The 22,340-nt window shown below is 42.2% G+C and overlaps 2 protein-coding genes across 2 annotated transcripts in view; both read right to left on the bottom strand.

Annotated features, from left to right (window-relative positions):
• Nucleotides 1-8,120, bottom strand: part of cacnb4a (calcium channel, voltage-dependent, beta 4a subunit) — a 30,340-nt gene extending 22,220 nt beyond the window's left edge. Inside the window, exons 1-2 of the mRNA XM_068736791.1 lie at nt 7,828-8,120; nt 3,989-4,072 (exon numbers count right to left, since the gene is read on the bottom strand). Coding sequence (XP_068592892.1) covers nt 3,989-4,072; nt 7,828-7,890 — 147 coding nt within the window. The 5' untranslated portion in view covers nt 7,891-8,120. The remainder of the gene's footprint in view (nt 1-3,988; nt 4,073-7,827) is intronic.
• Nucleotides 8,121-9,649: 1,529 nt separating this feature from the next.
• The window catches only part of stam2 (signal transducing adaptor molecule (SH3 domain and ITAM motif) 2), a 14,371-nt gene continuing 1,680 nt past the window's right edge, over nt 9,650-22,340 (bottom strand). The window contains exons 2-14 of the mRNA XM_068736777.1: nt 21,756-21,840; nt 21,578-21,653; nt 18,818-18,913; nt 18,260-18,406; nt 15,248-15,314; nt 14,552-14,750; nt 14,344-14,438; nt 14,163-14,245; nt 13,994-14,081; nt 13,857-13,911; nt 13,631-13,778; nt 11,733-11,887; nt 9,650-11,626 (exon numbers count right to left, since the gene is read on the bottom strand). Coding sequence (XP_068592878.1) covers nt 11,437-11,626; nt 11,733-11,887; nt 13,631-13,778; nt 13,857-13,911; nt 13,994-14,081; nt 14,163-14,245; nt 14,344-14,438; nt 14,552-14,750; nt 15,248-15,314; nt 18,260-18,406; nt 18,818-18,913; nt 21,578-21,653; nt 21,756-21,840 — 1,484 coding nt within the window. The 3' untranslated portion in view covers nt 9,650-11,436. The remainder of the gene's footprint in view (nt 11,627-11,732; nt 11,888-13,630; nt 13,779-13,856; nt 13,912-13,993; nt 14,082-14,162; nt 14,246-14,343; nt 14,439-14,551; nt 14,751-15,247; nt 15,315-18,259; nt 18,407-18,817; nt 18,914-21,577; nt 21,654-21,755; nt 21,841-22,340) is intronic.

The following is a 22,340-nucleotide window of genomic DNA, read 5'->3' as shown; positions in this document are numbered from 1 at the left end:
AGTGAGCTCCTCCACCTGAAGGCCCTGAAGTGGACCACGCTCTACATGAAGGTCATCTCCGTCATCTCTCCGGAAGCAGACCAGATGTTCTGTCTTTGGGCTCTCCTGGCTGGTTTGAAGTGGGAGTGAGATCAGCTTTGAGTCACAATGATGAGTGTTTGTCTGCTCAGAACATTCAGTCCGATCGGATCAAACCGCACCCCCGCAGTCCTGATGAAGACCGCTCAGTGCTGACTGTTCATTCACTCGTGGATATGTGATGACAGCTGTAGCTCCGCCTCCGTCCTCATTTTAACCAAAACGCTCACTTAGCTGAAAGTTACTCTGGTGTCAAAACAGACATAAACATAACATATTCATATTAATTATTCACCTTCACTGCGTCATCAGTCCTGATCATAACTACCAAGAGTTTGTTTATTTTGGGATTTTAACCCTTTAAATGTCTGTTTACACAATGTGACAAACAAACACAAAATATGTATTTGTTTCCATCAGACGAGTTTCTTCAAACTTTAAGAAACATGTTGACTTATTTCTGTTATATGACTCATTCTGAATCCTCATTATGGAACCAATTATTTTACTGCTTTAACGATGAAGTGGAGGCATGAAGAAAGTGAAGGAGACATGGAGGAAGTGAAGGAGACAGTGAAGGAGGCATGAAGGAGGTATGAAGGGAGTGAAGGAAGTGAAAGAAGTGAAGGAGGCATGAAGAAAGTGAAGGAGGCATGAAGGAAGTGAAGCAGACAGTGAAGGTGGCATGAAGGAAGTGAAGGAGACATGAAGGAAGTGAAGGAGGTATGAAGAAAGTGAAGGAGACAGTGAAGGAGGCATGAAGGAAGTGAGGGAGACAGTGAAGGAGGCATGAAGGAACTGAAGGAGATATGAAGGAAGTGAAGGAGGTATGAAGGAAGTGAAGGAAGTGAAGGAGGCATGAAGGAAGTGAAGGAAGTGAAGGAGACATGAAGGAAGTGAAGGAGACATGAAGGAAGTGAAGGAGGAATGAAGGAAGTGAAGGAGGCATGAAGGAAGTGAAGGAAGTGAAGAAAGTGAAGGAGGCATGGAGGAAGTGAAGGAGGTGTGAAGGAAGTGAAGGAGACATGAAGAAAGTGAAGGAGACATGAAGGAAGTGAAGGAAGTGAAGGAGACATTGAAAAACACAATCTGGCCTCGGCAGCCTCCGTTCCCGTGGTAACTTGTGAGCAGGATGTCAACGTGTTTCTTCTGTTTTATGAATTATAGATTACATTACATTACATTACAGTCATTTATCAGATGCTTTTATCCAAAGCGACTTACAATAAGTGCATCAACATTGGTAATCAAAAGAACTACTAGTCACCAGAAGTCATAAGTACATTTCCTTTAAACAAGCATCTAAGAGCCTGAAGCAGAGCATAACTCAGAGCCAAAGAACAGAAACAAGAGAAACAGTTAGTGCTATAAGTAATACCAATACAATAAGTGCAACAAGCTAGTATGAATACAATAAGTGGTGAGTGGAAGGCTCAGGGTAGCACTTCCTGAAGAGGTGGGTCTTCAGCCTGATGAAAGATGGGCAGCGACTCTGCTGTCCTGACGTCAGTGGGAAGTTCATTCCACCACTGTGGGGCCAGGACAGGAAACAGCCGTGACCGGGTCGATCGGCCGCCAGGACCTCTGAGCGACGGGGCGACCGATCGCCCCGAGGCAGCAGAGAGAAGTGGTCGGGCGGGGGTGTGAGGCTTGACCGTGGTCTGGAGATAGGAAGGAGCTGTTCCTTTCACTGCCCTGTATTCTAGCACCAGAGTCTTAAACTGGATGAGCTCTTACAGGGAGCCAGTGTAGAGAACGGAGAAAGGAAGTTGTGTGGGAGAACTTGGGGCGATTGAACACCAGGCGAGCTGCGGCTTTCTGGACAAGCTCCAGAGGTCTGATGGCCGACGCCGGGGCTCCGGTGAGTAGAGAGTTGCAGTAGTCCAGGCAGGAGATGACGAGAGCCTGGATGAGAACCTGAACCGTCTCGTCAGTCAGGAAGGGATGAATCCTCCTGATGTTGTAGAGCAGGAATCTGCAGGAGCGTGTGACGGATGAAATGTTTGCCAAGAATGACAGTTGGTCATCCAGGGTCACACCCAGGTTCCTCGCAGTCCGAGTTGGCGTCACCACGGTATCATCAATGGTGATGGACAGGTCCCGGTGCGGGCAACCCTTCCCCGAGAGGAACAGCAGCTCAGTTTTGTCTAGGTTGAGCTTGAGGTGGTGTGTCGTCATCCACTTCCAGATGTCAGCCAAACACTTGGATGAAGGTTCACGTCACGTCTGACCCGACCTCGTGGACTGACGCCTCTAACGCAGTGCAGCGTCATGAACTACAGCGGCTCTGATATCAAAGTCCTCTGTTCACTTGACCTGAGAATCAGTGTCAGGAGTGAACTGAGACAAACCGAGGTCTCTCTCAAATATGAAGAGGACGGTTCTTCAAGTCCCCAAAGACTGGTATCACACATTAGTGATCAACCAAAACACTTGATGGATACTTCTCATCACAGACTTTCACTAAAAATATATTATGAGCTGTAGTTTCACCAGATTTAATGCTGAAACACATGAAAGAGTTGCTGCTGGAGGAAACAACTTTTACAGTAAACGAGGACACAGACGGCATTACTTTAAAGATTACCAAACCACCAACAGTCAGGTTAAAGCAACAAAACCACCAACAGTTAGGTTAAGGCAACAAAACCACCAACAATCAGGTTAAAGCAACAAAACCACCAACAGTTAGGTTAAAGCAACAAAACCACCAACAGTTAGGTTAAAGCAACAACACCACCAACAGTTAGGTTAATGCAACAAAACCACCAACAGTTAGGTTTAGGCAACAAAACCACCAACAGTTAGGTTTAGACAACAAAACCACCAACAGTTAGGTTTAGACAACAAAACCACCAACAGTTAGGTTAATGCAACTAAACCACCAACAGTTAGGTTTAGATAACAAAACCACCAACAGTTAGGTTTAGGCAACAAAACCACCAACAGTTAGGTTTAGACAACTAAACCACCAACAGTTAGGTTAATGCAACAAAACCACCAACAGTTAGGTTTATGCAACAAAACCACCAACAGTCAGGTTCAGACAACAAAACCACCAACAGTCAGGTTCAGACAACAAAACCACCAACAGTCAGGTTCAGACAACAAAACCACCAACAGTTAGGTTAAAGCAACAACACCACCAACAGTTAGGTTAAGGCAACAAAACCACCAACAGTTAGGTTAAAGCAACAAAACCACCAACAGTTAGGTTAAAGCAACAAAACCACCAAGAGTTAGGTTAAAGCAACAAAACCACCAAGAGTTAGGTTTAGACAACAAAACCACCAACAGTCAGGTTTAGACAACTAAACCACCAACAGTCAGGTTTAGACAACAAAACCAACAACAGTTAGGTTTAGACAACTAAACCAACAACAGTTAGGTTTAGACAACAAAACCAACAACAGTTAGGTTTAGACAACAAAACCAACAACAGTTAGGTTTAGACAACTAAACCAACAACAGTTAGGTTTAGACAACAAAACCACCAACAGTCAGGTTTAGACAACAAAACCAACAACAGTTAGGTTTAGACAACAAAACCAACAACAGTTAGGTTTAGACAACAAAACCAACAACAGTTAGGTTTAGACAACAAAACCAACAACAGTTAGGTTTAGACAACTAAACCACCAACAGTCAGGTTTAGACAACTAAACCAACAACAGTTAGGTTGAGGCAACAAAACCAACAACAGTTAGGTTTAGACAACAAAACCAACAACAGTTAGGTTTAGACAACTAAACCACCAATAGTCAGGTTTAGACAACTAAACCAACAACAGTTAGGTTGAGGCAACAAAACCAACAACAGTTAGGTTGAGGCAACAAAACCACCAACAGTTAGACTAAGATTAACAACACCCCCCGGTTTGTGACGGAGCCCATGTGTTCCGGTGTCTCACCTGTCTGAGGATGAAGCTGGTGGAGGTGGTGCTGCCGTCGGACCTCTTCAGCCGGCTGCGTCTGGAGTACGTCCCTCTGTTGGCCTGAAGAGGAAACACACTGTGATGAAGTGCTGCTGTTACAGTTGCGTCCTGACCCCCCCCCCCCCCTCCTTGTGGGATCTTTATGGCTTCATTACACCACGAATCCATAATGCAGTTCTTCCGCATGAGCGTTGCTATGGCGGCACCGACGCTCGCTGTGATTGACCCATTTTTCTTCTTCTCGTACGTTTTGTTTTCAGCGCTTGAGGAACAAATGAGGCGACACTTCACCTGAGGAGGAGGACTTTGATAAATGAGGCTCCACGTCCTCCTGTGACACCGGAGAGCATCTGGAGGCAGAGTGATGCTTTCAACTCACAACACAAAGACACACACACACACACACACACACACACACACACACACACACACTGCTGCTACTGGAGCTGCATTTATTTATTACATTCAGGCGTTAATTGAACGATATGCATCCTCAGATTTATTTTATTCAGTCCTAAACTCAAAGATATTCCGCTGACTAAACTGTCTCAACTCAAGTTCAACATACTCGCTTTTTGCGGATCTTTCGACTGCATCAAATGGTCTTCATCTGCAGGATGTGCTCAGTACCTTCAAACTCGTTGAAGTGCAATAATTACATTTATTTAAGTGCAAGAATAATCTTACTCTAGTGCAATAATAACATGTATACTAGCGCAATAAATAATCTTATTCTACAACAATAATTACATTGAATCTAGTGCAATAATTATATTATTCTTGTACAATAACGACATGTATTCTAGTGTCAAACTACATTGTATTAAGTCATTGTTTTAACTGTGTTGTCAGCTTTAGATGTTTGTTGTTTTGTTTTTTCGTTGTAATCTGTACGATGTCAATATTTCTAATTATGTATTTTAACATACTTCTACCTCTGAGTAAACTGTATATTCAATGTACAATTGTTTTATATTTTGACATAAGCAGCCAATCATAATCCACCTCTGAGCATTGCTGAACATTGAGTGAATAATGTACATTACTGAGTGTTTATTCAACACATATTGCAGTAAGATTGTATGTTTCAGCTTCGTCTCTGAGGCTGTTTGATTGTGTGTTCTTGCTTTGTATTGTATTTCATTTCTTCCTCATTTGTTTCATGATTCATGTGACATATTTTGGGATTGTATTCGACCGACTCTCTATTGAGCGGAGCGTTGAAGCGATCGGTCAACGAACCAATAAGTCAATAAACAGAGAATCAATCAGCAACGATCTGATAATGAAGGATCCTGTTTTAACGGCAGACAGTTGCTGGTTCCTGTTTGTGACAGAAACTGTGATGTGCATTTATATAAGTATTGTGTTTACTATGTCACAGACTAGACCTCGTTTAATTGAGAAGGTCATTGTACGATGATGTATAAACTGTGAAGCACGTTCACGTCTGCATCCCTTTAACATGTCTTATTATGTCACCAGTCTAGAATCTGTCTGCACACATTCTGAGACAGACGAGGAACAAGTGACAGCGAGGTTCAGCATCAACAACTAACCCGTCCTCCAGTGATGAAATCTATTTCCATTGACTCGGACTTCCTCGTGCATCACGAGAGGAGATCCATCAGAGAACGCTTAATAATTAAGAACCCAATCTCATTTCCTTCTGAATAAATCAGAGTCTCAGCATCGCACTGCAGGACCTGTGTGTGACTGACGACGCCTGGGGGACTCATTAGGACCGATGAAAGATGAAGCTCCAGTTAAACACAGAGCAGAGGGATGAGTTCAGTCCCACTGAGTCCTACGGAAGCCCATCAAGGCCACAGTGAGGGGGAAAAGATGATGTAGAACCTCAAAATGATCAATCAGTATCTCAAATAATGACTTAATATCGACTAAATAATGAGTCAACCTCTCAAAATTATGACTTAGTATTTCAAAATAATTACTTAATATCGACTAAATAATGAGTCAATGTCTCAAAATTATGACTTAGTATTTCAATATAATGAGTTAATATCTCAAAATAATGACTTGGTATATCAAAATAAATACTTCAATATTATGACTTAGTATGTAAAAATATCGAGATAAGCTACAGAGTCAAAATATTAAAAAAGGTTTTGAATTATTTTGAGATACTAAGTCATCATTTGAGATATTAACTCATTATTTTGAGATATTGAGTCATTATTTTAAGATATTAACTCATTATTTTTGAGATATTGAGTCATTATTTTAAGATATTAACTCATTATTTTTGAGATATTAACTCATTATTTTGAGTTATTGAGTCATTATTTTGAGATATTAACTCATTATTTTGAGATATTGAGTCATTATTTTGATATATTGAGTCATTATTTTTGAGATATTGAGTCATTATTTTGAGATATTGAGTCATTATTTTGAGATATTGAGTCATTATTTTGAGATATTGAATCATTATTTGAGATATTGAGTCATTATTTTGAGATATTGAGTCATTATTTTTGAGATATTGAGTCATTATTTTGAGATATTAACTAATTATTTTTGAGATATTAACTCATTATTTGAGATATTGAGTCATTATTTTTGAGATATTGAGTCATTATTTTGAGATATTGAATCATTATTTGAGATATTGAGTCATTATTTTGAGATATTGAGTCATTATTTTTGAGATATTGAGTCATTATTTTGAGATATAAACTCATTATTTTGAGATACTATGTCGTTATTTGAGATATTGAGTCATTATTTTGAGATATTGAGTCATTATTTGAGATATTGAGTCATTATTTGAGATACTAAGTCATTATTTTGAGATATAAACTCATTATTTCGAGATATTAACTCATTATTTGAGATATTAACTCATTATTTTGAGATATTGAGTCATTATTTTGAGATACTAAGTCGTTATTTGAGATATAAACTCATTATTTTGAGATATTAACACATTCTTTGAGATATTAACTCATTTGAGATATTGAGTCATTATTTTGAGACATTAACTCATTCTTTGAGATACTAAGTCATTATTTGAGATATTGAGTCATTATTTTGAGATATTGAGTCATTATTTGAGATATTGAGTCATTATTTGAGATACTAAGTCATTATTTCGAGATATAAACTCATTATTTTGAGATATTAACTCATTATTTGAGATATTAACTCATTATTTTAGATATTGAGTCATTATTTTGAGATATTGAGGCATTATTTTGAGATACTAAGTCGTTATTTGAGATATAAACTCATTATTTTGAGATATTGACTCATTATTTGAGATATTAACTCATTTGAGATATTGAGTCATTATTTTGAGACATTAACTCATTCTTTGAGATACTAAGTCATTATTTGAGATATTGAGTCATTATTTTGAGATATTGAGTCATTATTTGAGATATTGAGTCATTATTTGAGATACTAAGTCATTATTTCGAGATATAAACTCATTATTTTGAGATATTAACTCATTATTTGAGATATTAACTCATTATTTTGAGATATTGACTCATTATTTGAGATATTAAGTCATTATTTCAAGATATAGTTTCTCATTATAATGATTACAAGATCTTCTCTTTTCCGTCACAGTGGCAGGAATGAGCTTCCATAGAGTTCATGTCCCTCGTTGTTGTTTGAGTGAGTCCAGGCCTATTGATCTCCAATAACACTATTCATTTCCTATCAATGATATTTGCTCACATCTGAGTGTAATATTTCATGCTATATCTTCCGTTGTAATAATGCATCAAACACGAACTACAGCAGAACAGGACGAGGCTCGGTGGATTTGTTGGACCCCCTCTCACCTGGAACACGGGCTTCTGCGTCCCTTCTCCTATCCCGTGTCGGGTGTAGATGTGCCGGGACATCTCAGCCAGTTCATCGGTCCACGGCGGAGGCTGCCTCTCGGTGCCGCTCCACTGGAACTGCTGCTGCTGCTCCGGTGGCGCACAGTGGACCGCCGGCTCCAGCTCGGCTCCGGTTCCGCTTCACGAGAGAGAGAAAGAAGAAGAAGAAGAGGAGGAGAGGAGGAGGAGTAGAGAAGAAGAGGAGGATGAGGAGGATGCGTCTCTCTCTGCGGCAGCACCAGGTCTGAAGCCTCGTTCATCAGCCAGAGACCACGGATACTGACCCCCCCCCCCCCCCCCGCCCCCCCATCACGCTGGGCTTCAGCGGTGCTGCGTTCAGGGACAACACAGACAATTTAGCAACAACAAAACATAAATCACTGAAGGCTGTTTCCTCCAGAAGAGTCCATTTGATTCAGTCACGCTGTTGGAGTTTGAACAATGAGAGTTTGTGAACATATTGATGTTGGTACCGGTTACTGTAAAGTATGTGTTTTATTGTTTAAATAACCAGTTTTTAACATAAATATCATCACTGTCAATATAAATACAAGCACGCTGTACATATATACACTATACAACATAATGTACACACCCAAGTATACAAGTTTCCTTCATTATTTGTGTTTATTTATTTAAATGACATATTTATTCTATTCTATTTTACTATATGTTTGTATACATATACATATATATTTATTTATCTTCCTTTTATTACTATTCTTTATATCATGTTCCTTGTCTTTGAGGTCAGGGACTGTTGTATTTTGTAAAAAATGTAAAAATAAAACATAATTTTACGAAAAAAATATATATACATATATACAATATAATTATATCTATAAAACATTTAAATGTAAGTTGGGTTACATTACAGTTGCTCCTATTCTAGATTATAAATATATAAACGTTCTATATAAATGATAATTTTTAGCTGTAGCTCTATTTCCATTGACAACATTGAGAACAACAAACACGTGTTTTGTACGTGATCACGTTTTTGTCAGATAAAGCTAACGTTGCATCTACTGAAGTTGGACTTTACGAGGAGCATTTGAACGCAGCGTAAACACTCCACAGCGTGATTTGGCGTTTGGATTCAGAGTTCAGCCAAATTCAGTCTCTTTATTAAATAATTTAAAAAAAATCAACCTTTATGAAAAAATAACTAATAAACTAATACTACGCCCCCACAAATATAAATACTGTAGACTATATGAAACAACTAAAATAAATGATTATATAAATATAATGTAAACATTTAAATAATTCAAGCAAAACGTGTTTTTTTCCCATTCATTTGTCCTGGTTTTAATCATATACAGAATATGTTCACTGCATGTGTGATGTAGAGCCCATCACGACCTCTTTCTACCGAGGTTTCGAGTCTCTCAGTAACACGAGGTGACAGAATCTCCTCCTCAGACTCCGACAGAGAGACCAGCTGGTCCGTTTCCAGTCCGTCTCTCTGCGGGTCTGCGGAAACACCTCACGCGGTGTTCTGGTCTCGGAGAACCGCCTTCAACACGAACCTGAACGGAACGTTCTCACCTGACACCAGAACAACATGTTCAAAACGTTCCCACGTGTTCTAAAGGTAAAGAGCGGAACGTATGAAAGAAAGAAGAGGTCAGTGAATAATTCATGCTTCTGAAGAATGAGCACATGATCCGCTGGAGTGAAGGGATGAACGGAGGAGATGATTAGCTGCACAGTCACGATTTTAATCATCTTAATTATAGAAATGTAATTACAGGAAAGAACACACAGCAGGCTCCACACAGGTCAAGTTATTTTTATTTCAAAGACTATTATACATTTGCTCTGTTAAAAAAAAGCAGGTTTTTTTTGTTTTTGTTTTCAAATCCTGGATAAAAGGACCTTTTCCTGGAATATTTTAAATATACAGAATTATACATTTCCAGCGGACCGTGAGTGAAGTCACTCGCTGAAGCCGACGAGTCGCTCTTTGATTTCTACAGAAGAAACAAGGCATCCAGTGGTAGAGAAATGTCTCAAAGCTAAGGTGCAGCGTCACTGACCAAACCAGCTATTTTACATCTAATGTACAAAGAAGCAGACGGGACCGCAGGGTCCACCAGCGCCGCTCCTCAACCAGAACCAGAACCAATAACAACCAACGGCAGGTTTAAAACACGGCCTCTCTGTCGCTTCAACAACTCAGAGTCTCTCTACTTCCCTTCTGACTGGAAAACAAAAGAAGCAGAAACAAGAACAATAATTACACATTCCTCCAGCCATGTAAATCATACATGTATATGTGTATATATATGTATATATATATATATATATATATATATATATATATATATATATATATATATATATATATATATATACATACATATATATAAATCAAAGTACAGGTAACGTCTTTGACAAGTTAGAAAGCTTAAGTATAGAAGACATGAAAACAATCTCAGAACCGTGCGTTTGCATAAAACTCCTAACAGGCGTCTGAATGGAAGATGAGCGGCAGGAAGGTACTGATGACTGACACACACACACACACACACACACACACACACACACACACACACACACACACACACACACACACGGCACTGCAGCTGAGGGACACAGCTGTTATCAGACAGATGTGATGGTTTGTACTCGTCTTCTCTACACTGGTGGATGCTGGTGAGGAAGGAAACAAAGGAAACCAGACCGCTCACTTTGCGTCCTGAAGGAAGCGTCTGCAGGTCTAATGAGAGACGACTGCAGAAACACAAAGGATGAAGCGAGTGTGTGTTTGGATGAGTTCACCCACAGACTTAAAAACAAATAAAAAAACAAAAACAGGGAAACGTTTGAGGCCTCGTTCACGTTAACGCAGACAAGTGTGAAGAGTAATAAAGTATGAAGAGTAATAAAGTATGAAGAGTGATAAAGTGTGAAGAGTGATAAAGTGTGAAGAGTGATAAAGTGATAAAGTGTGCACTTCTGTCTCTGTTCAGTTAAAGTTCATGTTGAGTTTCCTCGTCTATCTACCTCAGTGTGAGAGCGACGCCATTCAGAAATAACCACGTCTGTTCAACTATGAACTGTAGAATTGTATTAAATGACTCATGACATGGTCCTGTAGCAGACCTCACTCCTCTTCCTCTTCATCTTCCTCTTCATCATCTTCATCTTCATCTTCTTCTGTGTCGAACTGTGACCTTTGTGAAGACCGGCGCTGCGTTCACTGACAGCTGGAGAAAACAAAAGCAGTGAAGGACCGGAGGAGACTCCTGACGCCGTGTGTGTGTGTGTGTGTGTGTGTGTGTGTGTGTGTGTGTGTGTGTGTGTGTGTGTGTTTTTTGGCTTCACTGAGGACATGCACACAAAAGAGTGTCCCGACTCAGAAGAACAACAGACCTGCGTCTCTCTCTCTCACACATACACAAACCTACCTACACACACACACACACACACACACACACACACACACACACACACACACACACACACACACACACACACACACACACACACACACACACACACACACCACTGGAAAGTGAAACCTCTGTAGTGTGCACTGGTCTGCGGTCAGTGACAGTTCTACAGCAGAGGCTGCTGGTAGTAGGCCTGCTGCTGCTGCTGAGGAGGAGGAGCCTGGTGTGGGGGGGCGGAGACCGGGTAGGACACGGGAGGCATGCCGGAGCTGTGATAGGTGGACATGTCCACGGGCGCCTGGTGCTGGTAAGGAGCTCCGGCGGCGTGGTTCATGTACTGAGTGTTCATAGCAGAGCTGAGAGGAGAGAAGAACATCTTAAGTATCTACTTCCTGTTTACACTGTGAATAGTCATGTGACACTCCTCCCCCCCCCCCCCCCCCCCCCCCCTGTTCTTCTTACCTCATGTATGGAGGCTGAGCGGCCTGGCCGTTGTGCGGTGTCGACACGTTGGGGGGCAGCGAGTGCAGCGGACCCGGCTGGTCGTAGGGCTGAGCGGGAGGAACCTGAGGCATCACTGGAGGAAGGTAGGGACCGCCGGCCGGACCCAGGTAGCCCTGAAGGAGAGGAGCAGGTCACAAGAGCTTTAGGCCGTCGCCATCTTGGTTTTTTATCAACCAGTGAACAGGAAGTGATCATATACGTCTCTGGTAGAGACCTGTCAATCACTGTGTAGCCCCGCCCCCTAAATCATCCCCTGCTTCATGGTCTGTTTGACTCTAAATGGAGCATAATGTACTAAATGAACATCATGCTGTATTGAAGAAGACTGTAAACTAGAGATTGAGACCATAAACTCATGTTTACAATGTTTACTGAGGGAATAAATCAAGAGAGAAGTAGAGTCATTTTAGACTAGACTTCTATACAACCAGAGGAGTCGCCCCCTGGTGGACACTAGAGAGAATGCAGCTTTCATATTTAGCGCACAGACATGATGAGTGTACGTCTTCTCATCGGACTCAGCGAATGAGCTTAAAAATTCTCTTTAGTTAAACTATAATAAAACATAAGAAGCCCTGATTCTCATTTAACCCTTTCAGGTAGAGGGTTGAGATAAATCCAGAGGTTTCATCTTACAACACTAAAGAGTCAGATCCACGAGGAGAGATGAAAGCAGCTGCTCCCTGTTGGATGAATAGAGTGCAGAGTGTTACAGTAAGGCAGCCATGAATAGCATCAGGACTTTACTTCAACTCGGAGTAAAATAAAACAGCAGCAGCCTGGTGGTAAAATGCACAGTCCTGTGAAAACAGACAATGACGGAGGAGGAGGGACAACAGAAAGTGGAGCAGCAGTCCGGAGTGGACCGGCTCTTCTAAATCTCTGAGGAGAGACGGTGACATCAATCACTTCAGAGAAACACAGCCGCCGCCAAGAACAGCTCTCCAGAGAGCAGAGAAGAGCTGAGTGAACACGAGAGGGTCAAATATAAACACACCGCTGTCACAAGGGAGGGAATGTGGAGATAACGGAGAGACACCGTCATCCTCACATGAATCACATGAATCACACCCACAGATCAATAGAGAGGTACTCCAGGGGTTAACACCGAGCGTCTCCAGCATTCAGCGTCGTGATCCTCAGACTGAACCCGTCCTTAAATTATGCACGACTCAGCGTTTTATCCGCTCGCAAGACGGAGACGAGATGACTCAACACGCCAGAGAACCGTAACCCTCTGAACCCAAAACAACACGCCTACGAACCACACCGGTAATCAGTCAGCAGCTAGAAACACGCCAGGTCTCCAGCTTTACCACGGTCCTTGAACACATCACGTGTGACGAACGGTTCCGTCAGGAAAAGAAGCAAAACAAAGCTAAAATGATGGAGAAGAGAGGAAGAGAGGAGAGGAAGGAGAGGAGGGGAGGAGAGAAGAGGAGAGAAAGAGAGGAGAGGAAGAGAGGAAGAAAGGAGAGGGGAGAGGAAGAGAGCAGAGGAAGGAGAGGAGAGGAGAGGAAGAGAAGAGAGGAGAGAGGAAGGAGAGGAGAGGAGAGGAAGAGAACAGAGGAGAGAGGAAGGAGAGGAGAGGAGAAGGAGAGGAGAGAAGAGAGGAGAGGAGAGAGGAAGGAGAGGAGAGGAGAAGGAGAGGAGAGAAGAGAGGAGAGGAGAGGAAGAGAGAGGAGAGGAGAGGAAAGGAAAGGAGAGGAAGAGAGGAGAGGAAGAGAGGAGAGAGGAGAGGAGGAGAGGCTGAGACATGTCCATAGATCATGTATAAAACATGTGGAGCCTCTTTCATGATGCATAGCTCCATGAACAGCGCTCAGCGCTCCATGACTAACCCGGTAGTGTCTGACCTGCATGGGTCCGGCTGAGCCGGCTGGATTGTACTGCGCCTGCATCTTGGAGTAGGCCGAGTAGAACGGAGCCTCGTTCACCAGCTTGTTGTAGAGCTCCAGAGCCTCCAGGACCTTCACGTTCAGCTCCGACAGCTCGGAGTGTTTCCTGCAGCACAGAGGAGACGCTGGTGTTTGGACCAGGACATGTTTCTCTTGAAGAAGAAGAGGTTCAGTAACACGCTACCTGTCAATCTCCTGTAGCCTCTCATCAATCATCGGGTTCATCTGCTCACACGCACCTGTGTGTTATCCACAGAGACACAGAGTCAGAAAACACCGTCTGTCTGCAGTAGATCCACTCCAGCATGACGCTCTACATACCCTCCAGCTGGATCAGCTCAGCAGAGTCCGGAGCTGGATCCGCAGGATCGGCGTTCTGCAGCAGAGCCAGAGTTCTGTCCATCTTCCCCTGCAGAGAGAAGACGGCGGGTTAGCGTCTCTGCAGTATGATGGAGAGGCGATTGGTGAGCACAATGTGAGCGGCAAGTACCTCGTCAATGCAGACGGGCTCCGGCTCTACTTTGGCTTCCTGGACCGTCTCTTCGGGGATGGATGCCTTTTCAACAAAAGCCGCTGTGGAGGAACGAGGCGAGATTAATTCAAAGGTGAAACAGTTTGCATAGAGGCGGGTACGTTTCTGACCAGAGAAACAGGCCAACAGAGAGGCAGACCTGTCTCCGGCTCAGCGTTCAGGTTGGTGGTGACGAAGTTGGAAGGGAAGAGCCCGACTCCTCTATGGTTCTCTCCTTTCCACCAGTTTGGATCGCTGGAAACAAAAAGAATCAACGTGTGAGCTTCTAGGAGCGAGTCCCACCAGGTCCACCTCCACACTGAGAGGTCTTCAATGAGAGGAGAGACGCCGCGGAGATGAGACGTCACCTGTCGTCCAGAACCAGGATGAGTTCTCCGGTTTTGAAGGTCAGCTCGTTGTCTTCGGCCGCTTCGAAGTCGTACAGCGCTCGGACCTTCCGGGCCTCCTGACCCCCGCTGCCGTTGGTGTAGTTCGGAGGGTCGGAGGTCGCGGCCAGGGGGCGTGTCTCCACCGGCTGCTTCTGCTCCTGCAAGGACAGCTCGATGGCTGGGAAGGGTGGGGTGGGGGGGTGGAGAGGACGAGAGAGCAGCAGACACGTGGACATTATTTATTTTATTTATAAATTTACTTTATTTTTTGTATATTGTATTTATTTATATTGTATTTAGCATTTTCAGAGTACAAATAGTTCTCAGAAGACTATAAATGAATACATATTTATTTATTTAATTTTATTATTTATTTTATTTTTTATTTCATTTCTTTATTCATATTTTTTAATTATTTTATTTATTTATTTATATTTTATAACAGTACAAACAGCTCTCAGAAGACTATAATTATACATAAAATCCAGTTGATAATCAATTAAAGCTGAGGAGAATATTGGTACAAACTAATAATAATAATAATAATAATAATAATAATAATAATAATCCTTCAGCGTGGAGGACAGCGGCAGTAACACATGTGATGGTTAGATGGTGTTTGATGACGATGAGGAGCAGTATTCATGATGAAGGTGTGTGACGGAGCCTCTCTACCTTTAGCCAGGTTGTCATCATCAGATTCTTTGCCGACAGCCGGTGTGACGACCTTTGTGGTGGAACCCTGTGGTCAACATAGAGAGATAAGGTCACACACGTGTGTGTGCAGGTAGGTGTGTGTGTGTGTGTGTGTGTAGGTGTGTACATGCAGGAGGGCTGCTGTGCACTTAAGACCAGATGTGTTAAAACAGATTTCCAGTGTCTGTAATGCCACCTGCAGTTCATGTTTGATACTACATGTTGACACGGGGAAATAAATCTTCTACCCAGATATAAGTCAATTAATATCTCAATAATCTCACACACACACACACACACACACACACACACACACACACACACACACACACACACACACACACACACACACACACACACACACACACACACACACACACACACACACACACACACACCTGCATGATGTCCAGAGACATGACCCGCAGGAGAGGAAGTTCAGAGGAGCACACCAATGCTCTGCTGTGGACGCATTTAAGGGAACAAACACTTCTGAGCTTCACCACGTATTCCTGGTGAAGTTCAGCGTGATCCACGGCTGACAGGTAAACACCGAGACGCAGAGTCACAGCTTGAGTCACGACACCTGCTGCTGTTTGCTCATCAGCTGATGGCAGATTAAATGTCACAACCGACGCCCTCGTGGCCTCCGTTACAGCAGGCTGCCTCAACACAACGACACACAACACACACACACCGACACACAACGCACCGACACACAACACACCGACACACAACACACCGACACACAACACACACACACACCGACACACAACGCACCGACACACAACACACCGACACACAACACACACACACACACCGACACACAACACACCGACACACAACACACACACACACCGACACACAACGCACCGACACACAACACACCGACACACAACACACACACACACCGACACACAACACACACACACACACCGACACACAACACACCGACACACAACACACACACACACCGACACACACACACCGACACACAACACACACACACACACACCGACACACAACACACCGACACACAACACACACACCGACACACAACACACCGACACACAACACACACACACACCGACACACAACACACCGACACACAACACACACACACACACACCAACACACAACACACCGACACACAACACACACACACACACCGACACACAACACACCCACACACACCGACACACAACACACCGACACACAACACACCGACACACAACACACACCGACACACAACACACCCCGACACACAACACACCGACACACAACACACACACACACCGACACACAACACACCGACACACAACACACCGACACACAACACACCGACACACAACACACCGACACACAACACACACACACACCGACACACAACACACCGACACACAACACACCGACACACACATTATGTTCATTATTGAGCTTGAAGAGGACAACCTCATTTACAAGAATAAACCACAACAGAGTAGAAGATTCATCATCTAATGAACACAAGAGAGAGAGAGACAGAGAGAGAGAGAGAGAGAGAGAGAGAGAGAGAGAGACAGAGAGAGTCAGAGAGAGAGAGAGAGAGAGAGAGAGGCAGAGAGAGGGAGAGAGAGAGAGACAGAGAGAGACAGAGAGAGAGAAAGAGAGAGACAGACAGAGGGAGACAGAGAGAGACAGAGAGAGACAGAGAGCCAGACAGAGGAAGACAGAGAGAGACAGACAGAGGGAGACAGAGACAGAGAGAGAGAGAAAGAGAGAGAGAGAGACAGAGACAGAGACAGCGAGAGAGAGAAAGAGAGAGAAAGAGAGAGAGAGAGACAGAGACAGAGAGAGACAGAGACAGAGAGAGAGACAGAGAGAGACAGAGAGAGAGACAGAGAGAGAGAGAGAGACAGAGAGAGAGACAGAGAGAGAGAGAGAGAGACAGAGAGAGAGACAGAGAGAGAGAGAGAGACAGAGAGAGAGAGAGAGAGAGAGAGACTACAACCACAGATTATAGATCTGTAGTTCAACCTGAGTCCACTTCAACCCGACACATATGAATATATATATATATAAACATATAAATATAAATAAGAGTTGTTATACAACACAAATCACAGTCATCAAACAAAGAAGAGAACCAGAAGGCCAGCTTTGTCAACAACACTCATGAAGAGACACACACACACACACACACACACACACACACACACAGAGAATTATGGGAAATATGTGAAGAGGAAATTCCACTGGAAGCACTTGGCTGAACAAATACAGACAGTCACGCTACGCTCCACCCAACCCCCGACCCTTTAAACTGGTCTGTTGTGAAACCACAACAAGAAGCCTCCACACACACACACACACACACACACACACACACACACACACACACACACACACACACACACACACACACACACACACACACACACACTGTGGTCTACGGACTCAAACTGTAATCAAAGGAGGAATAAAACCATGTGAGAGAAGACTGCGAACACGTTACGTCTGGTTAGGGGCGGGGCTACACGCTGATTGACAGGTCTCTACGTCACTCCTCCTCAGTCCAGATGTGGTCACTTCCTGTTCACTGGACCTCACGATGACAACGTCCCCTTCTTACATGCAGTCTGTGGTTCGTCTTCATCTCATTAAATCAACTTAGAACGCTTCTAAATCGCTGATCTATTTCCTCTTTCACACAAAGTTCTCGGTAAACTACTGGGGTTAACCTTCACACACGGACTACATGTTACCGCCGTAAAAACTCCACAGAAGAAGAAGAAGAAGAAGAAGAAGAAGAAGAAGAAGAAGGTCAGACGTCTCTTATCATTTTTAGGAACATGGCAGGTGAAGAGCTGCTTTTTAGAATGATGTAAATGTTCCTATGATGTAATTGAAGTTAGCGAGAACATTTCAGGGATCAGCTGCATGTGTGAAAGACTTTTTATGTTCTAATGTTCCTTAAAGATCCTCCCGCCGTGGGCGATGATGTAACCGTACCTGTGAGGACGCGGTGGGGAAGCTGACGCCCTCCTCCTTCAGAGACTTGATGGTGGCGCCGATCAGGCTGAGCTGAGGATCCTTCTGGAAGTCTTCTGCCCACTCCACCATCAGAGCCTTGAGCTTCTCACACACCTTGGGGTGGGCCTGCAGAGGACAGAGTCATGAGTCCCTCTGTGACGCCTCAGTTAGAGGAACAGTGGGTCACATTCAGGGGGCAACGCTCGTTAATGTGCTTCATCAATACATCTGTGAGCATGTAAAGGAAAGTGAAACCTAATTAAATACAACTATGTATTCATGTAGAGGAGCAGAGTATTGATTAAGAGCAGCTCCTAGTAATACTAAAATCCTAAAGATAACTGTCTCTAGGCCACCGTAGTTCTGTTTAGTTTAATTTAGTTAGTTGCGATATACAACCTCACCACTAGATGGCACTAACTCTCACACACTGTCCCTTCAGAGTGCGACAATGATCGTGGTCGCGAGCGTACAACGAGATGACAAACAAACGTGGTTATAAAGTATCAATAATGAGGAGAAATAAGGTCCACGTACTCTGCTCACGACGCTCCGTACTTCACCGGCAAACTCCCGAGAGCAGATCTCCAAGTGGAATATTCTGCCGCAGTTCGACACACAAGCACCGAGCAACTGTAAGAAAAAAGAGATTCAACAGCTGGTATTATTAAAGGACAAAGAGACTAAACAGATGGTATTATTAAAGGACAAAGAGACTAAACAGATGGTATTATTAAAGGACAAAGAGACTAAACAGATGGTATTATTAAAGGACAAAGAGACTAAACAGCTGGTATTATTAAAGGACAAAGAGACTAAACAGATGGTATTATTAAAGGACAAAGAGACTAAACAGATGGTATTATTAAAGGACAAAGAGACTAAACAGATGGTATTATTAAAGGACAAAGAGACTAAACAGCTGGTATTATTAAAGGACAAAGAGACTAAACAGATGGTATTATTAAAGGACAAAGAGACTAAACAGATGGTATTATTAAAGGACAAAGAGACTAAACAGATGGTATTATTAAAGGACAAAGAGACTAAACAGATGGTATTATTAAAGGACAAAGAGACTAAACAGCTGGTATTATTAAAGGACAAAGAGACTAAACAGATGGTATTATTAAAGGACAAAGAGACTAAACAGATGGTATTATTAAAGGACAAAGAGACTAAACAGATGGTATTATTAAAGGACAAAGAGACTAAACAGATGGTATTATTAAAGGACAAAGAGACTAAACAGCTGGTATTATTAAAGGACAAAGAGACTAAACAGCTGGTATTATTAAAGGACAAAGAGACTAAACAGCTGGTATTATTAAAGGACAAAGAGACTAAACAGATGGTATTATTAAAGGACAAAGAGACTAAACAGCTGGTATTATTAAAGGACAAAGAGACTAAACAGATGGTATTATTAAAGGACAAAGAGACTAAACAGCTGGTATTATTAAAGGACAAAGAGACTAAACAGATGGTATTATTAAAGGACAAAGAGACTAAACAGATGGTATTATTAAAGGACAAAGAGACTAAACAGATGGTATTATTAAAGGACAAAGAGACTAAACAGCTGGTATTATTAAAGGACAAAGAGACTAAACAGCTGGTATTATTAAAGGACAAAGAGACTAAACAGATGGTATTATTAAAGGACAAAGAGACTAAACAGCTGGTATTATTAAAGGACAAAGAGACTAAACAGATGGTATTATTAAAGGACAAAGAGACTAAACAGATGGTATTATTAAAGGACAAAGAGACTAAACAGATGGTATTATTAAAGGACAAAGAGACTAAACAGATGGTATTATTAAAGGACAAAGAGACTAAACAGATGGTATTATTAAAGGACAAAGAGACTAAACAGCTGGTATTATTAAAGGACAAAGAGACTAAACAGCTGGTATTATTAAAGGACAAAGAGACTAAACAGATGGTATTATTAAAGGACAAAGAGACTAAACAGCTGGTATTATTAAAGGACAAAGAGACTAAACAGCTGGTATTATTAAAGGACAAAGAGACTAAACAGATGGTATTATTAAAGGACAAAGAGACTAAACAGCTGGTATTATTAAAGGACAAAGAGACTAAACAGATGGTATTATTAAAGGACAAAGAGACTAAACAGATGGTATTATTAAAGGACAAAGAGACTAAACAGATGGTATTATTAAAGGACAAAGAAGCTAAACAGCTGCTATTATTCACATAAATCAATTAAAACAAAGCAGGCGTTAATAGAAGGTGAAGCTTTTGTAATTATGAATGCTTTTAATGACAGAAGAGCTTTAATGATGTGAGAGAACACAGATGTCTAAATATAGAACGGGTCATGTGACAGTCTGTCATGATGACTCAGACAGACTGTGAGGCTTCAACAGTAAGAACACGAGCTCAACTGAAGATCAACTGAAGATCAACTGAAGATCAACTGTGAAAACTCAAGTTCTCAGTTCTCACACTTTAAAATAGGAAAGAGGAGTTTGACTCTCCATGAATCTATTCTGTAAGAGAACTTCATATTCTCTGGTTTTAAAGAGAACCACGGTACTGTAGCAGCTTAGCAGTCTTTTTTATATTTAGGGCGGAACTATCTGTGCAGGTTTGTTCTTCTGTGGATACGTGTCCAAATATAAATAAACTAAAAAACAGTCAAGCTAAGCTAACGTTAGCTCAACGTTAGCTTCGTTAAACCACCGAAAACTCACCGACATCGCTAACAAAAAGCTAAATATTGTTTGTTTAGAGAATGTTTGTCAACAATAGAAGACAGTGGGCGGATGATAAAACTGAACATGTTATGAAGCATTATGTTGTATATAATGTTGTATAAGTTCTGTTTGTGCTCAGTTGAGATCTGATACTTTGTCTGTTGATCTAGAGCTGGTGTGATTCTACTCTCCTGCTCTACTGCTGACAGCGTGATGCCTCGTTTACTAAGATAAAAATAGATATTGATTTCGTAGATATGGAAGATGCACAAACATTGAGACGATGTTTGTCTGAGACGAGAGGAAGAAATGTCTTTAGAGATATAATGTGTAGATAGTTCATGGTTTTATTTTGAAGATGGATGAAAAACAGGTGAGTTTAGTAATGTTTGGCATGAATGAAGTGAGTGAATGAATGAATGAATGAATGTACAGACTTTTGAATAAGCTGAGGTTTTGTTATCTTCAGATGGAGTCGTTTGGTAATGACATAATGATTGAGTTGTAGTGTTGAAATGAATCGTCTTCTCTTCTTTATGAATGAGTGATGAGGAAGCAGAGAATCACTCACATTGAGGGCCTGCATGGCAACATGAGGCACTTTGTGGTTGACTCTCTTCATGATGGATCTCAAGCTGTCCTTTGATCTGAAACACAAGAGGACAAGAGGAGCTCAGAGACGACTACAGACGGTCCTTCAGTCCACAGACGCTCCTGATGATACCTTCACGTTTAACGTGTAATCTTACCCGTTGGGCGTCGTTCCGATCTTGTCACAGATGTCCATGATGAGTCCCCAGTCGTCTGCTGTGTTGGTTTCATTGGTGGACTTCTCTGAAATGAGACAGACAGACGGAGCGTGTGGTCCTGTGAGAACAATCATCCTCACTGGAAACATGGCTGTGCCACCGCAGTGTCTGTCTCTGTCTCTGTCTGTCTGTCTGTCTGTGTCTGTCTGTCTTTCTGTCTGTCTCATCTCTCTCACTGTCTGTCTGTCTGATCTCTCTTACTGTCATACTGTCTCTCTGTCTGTCATACTGTCTGTCTGTCTCTCTTACTTACTTACTGTCTGTCTGTCTGTCTCATCTCTCTTACTGTCATACTGTCTGTCATACTGTCTGTCTCTCTTACTTACTGTCTGTCTGTCTGTCTCATCTCTCTTACTGTCATACTGTCTCTCTGTCTGTCATACTGTCTGTCTCTCTTACTTACTCTCTGTCTGTCTGTCTGTCTCTCTTACTTACTGTCTGTCTGTCTGTCTCACTGTCTGTCTGAACTTGTCCATGTTTCTATTTAACATAGTTATCTCTCATTTGATTGTCTTTGTGTGTTGA

This window comes from Cebidichthys violaceus, unplaced genomic scaffold (assembly GCF_023349555.1).
Source record: "Cebidichthys violaceus isolate CVI_PGR_0920_01 unplaced genomic scaffold, fCebVio1.0.p SCAF_11, whole genome shotgun sequence".
Taxonomy (NCBI): domain Eukaryota; kingdom Metazoa; phylum Chordata; class Actinopteri; order Perciformes; family Stichaeidae; genus Cebidichthys; species Cebidichthys violaceus.
The sequence above is the reverse complement of the archived record's forward strand: the minus strand, read 5'-3'. Positions and strand labels throughout refer to the sequence as shown.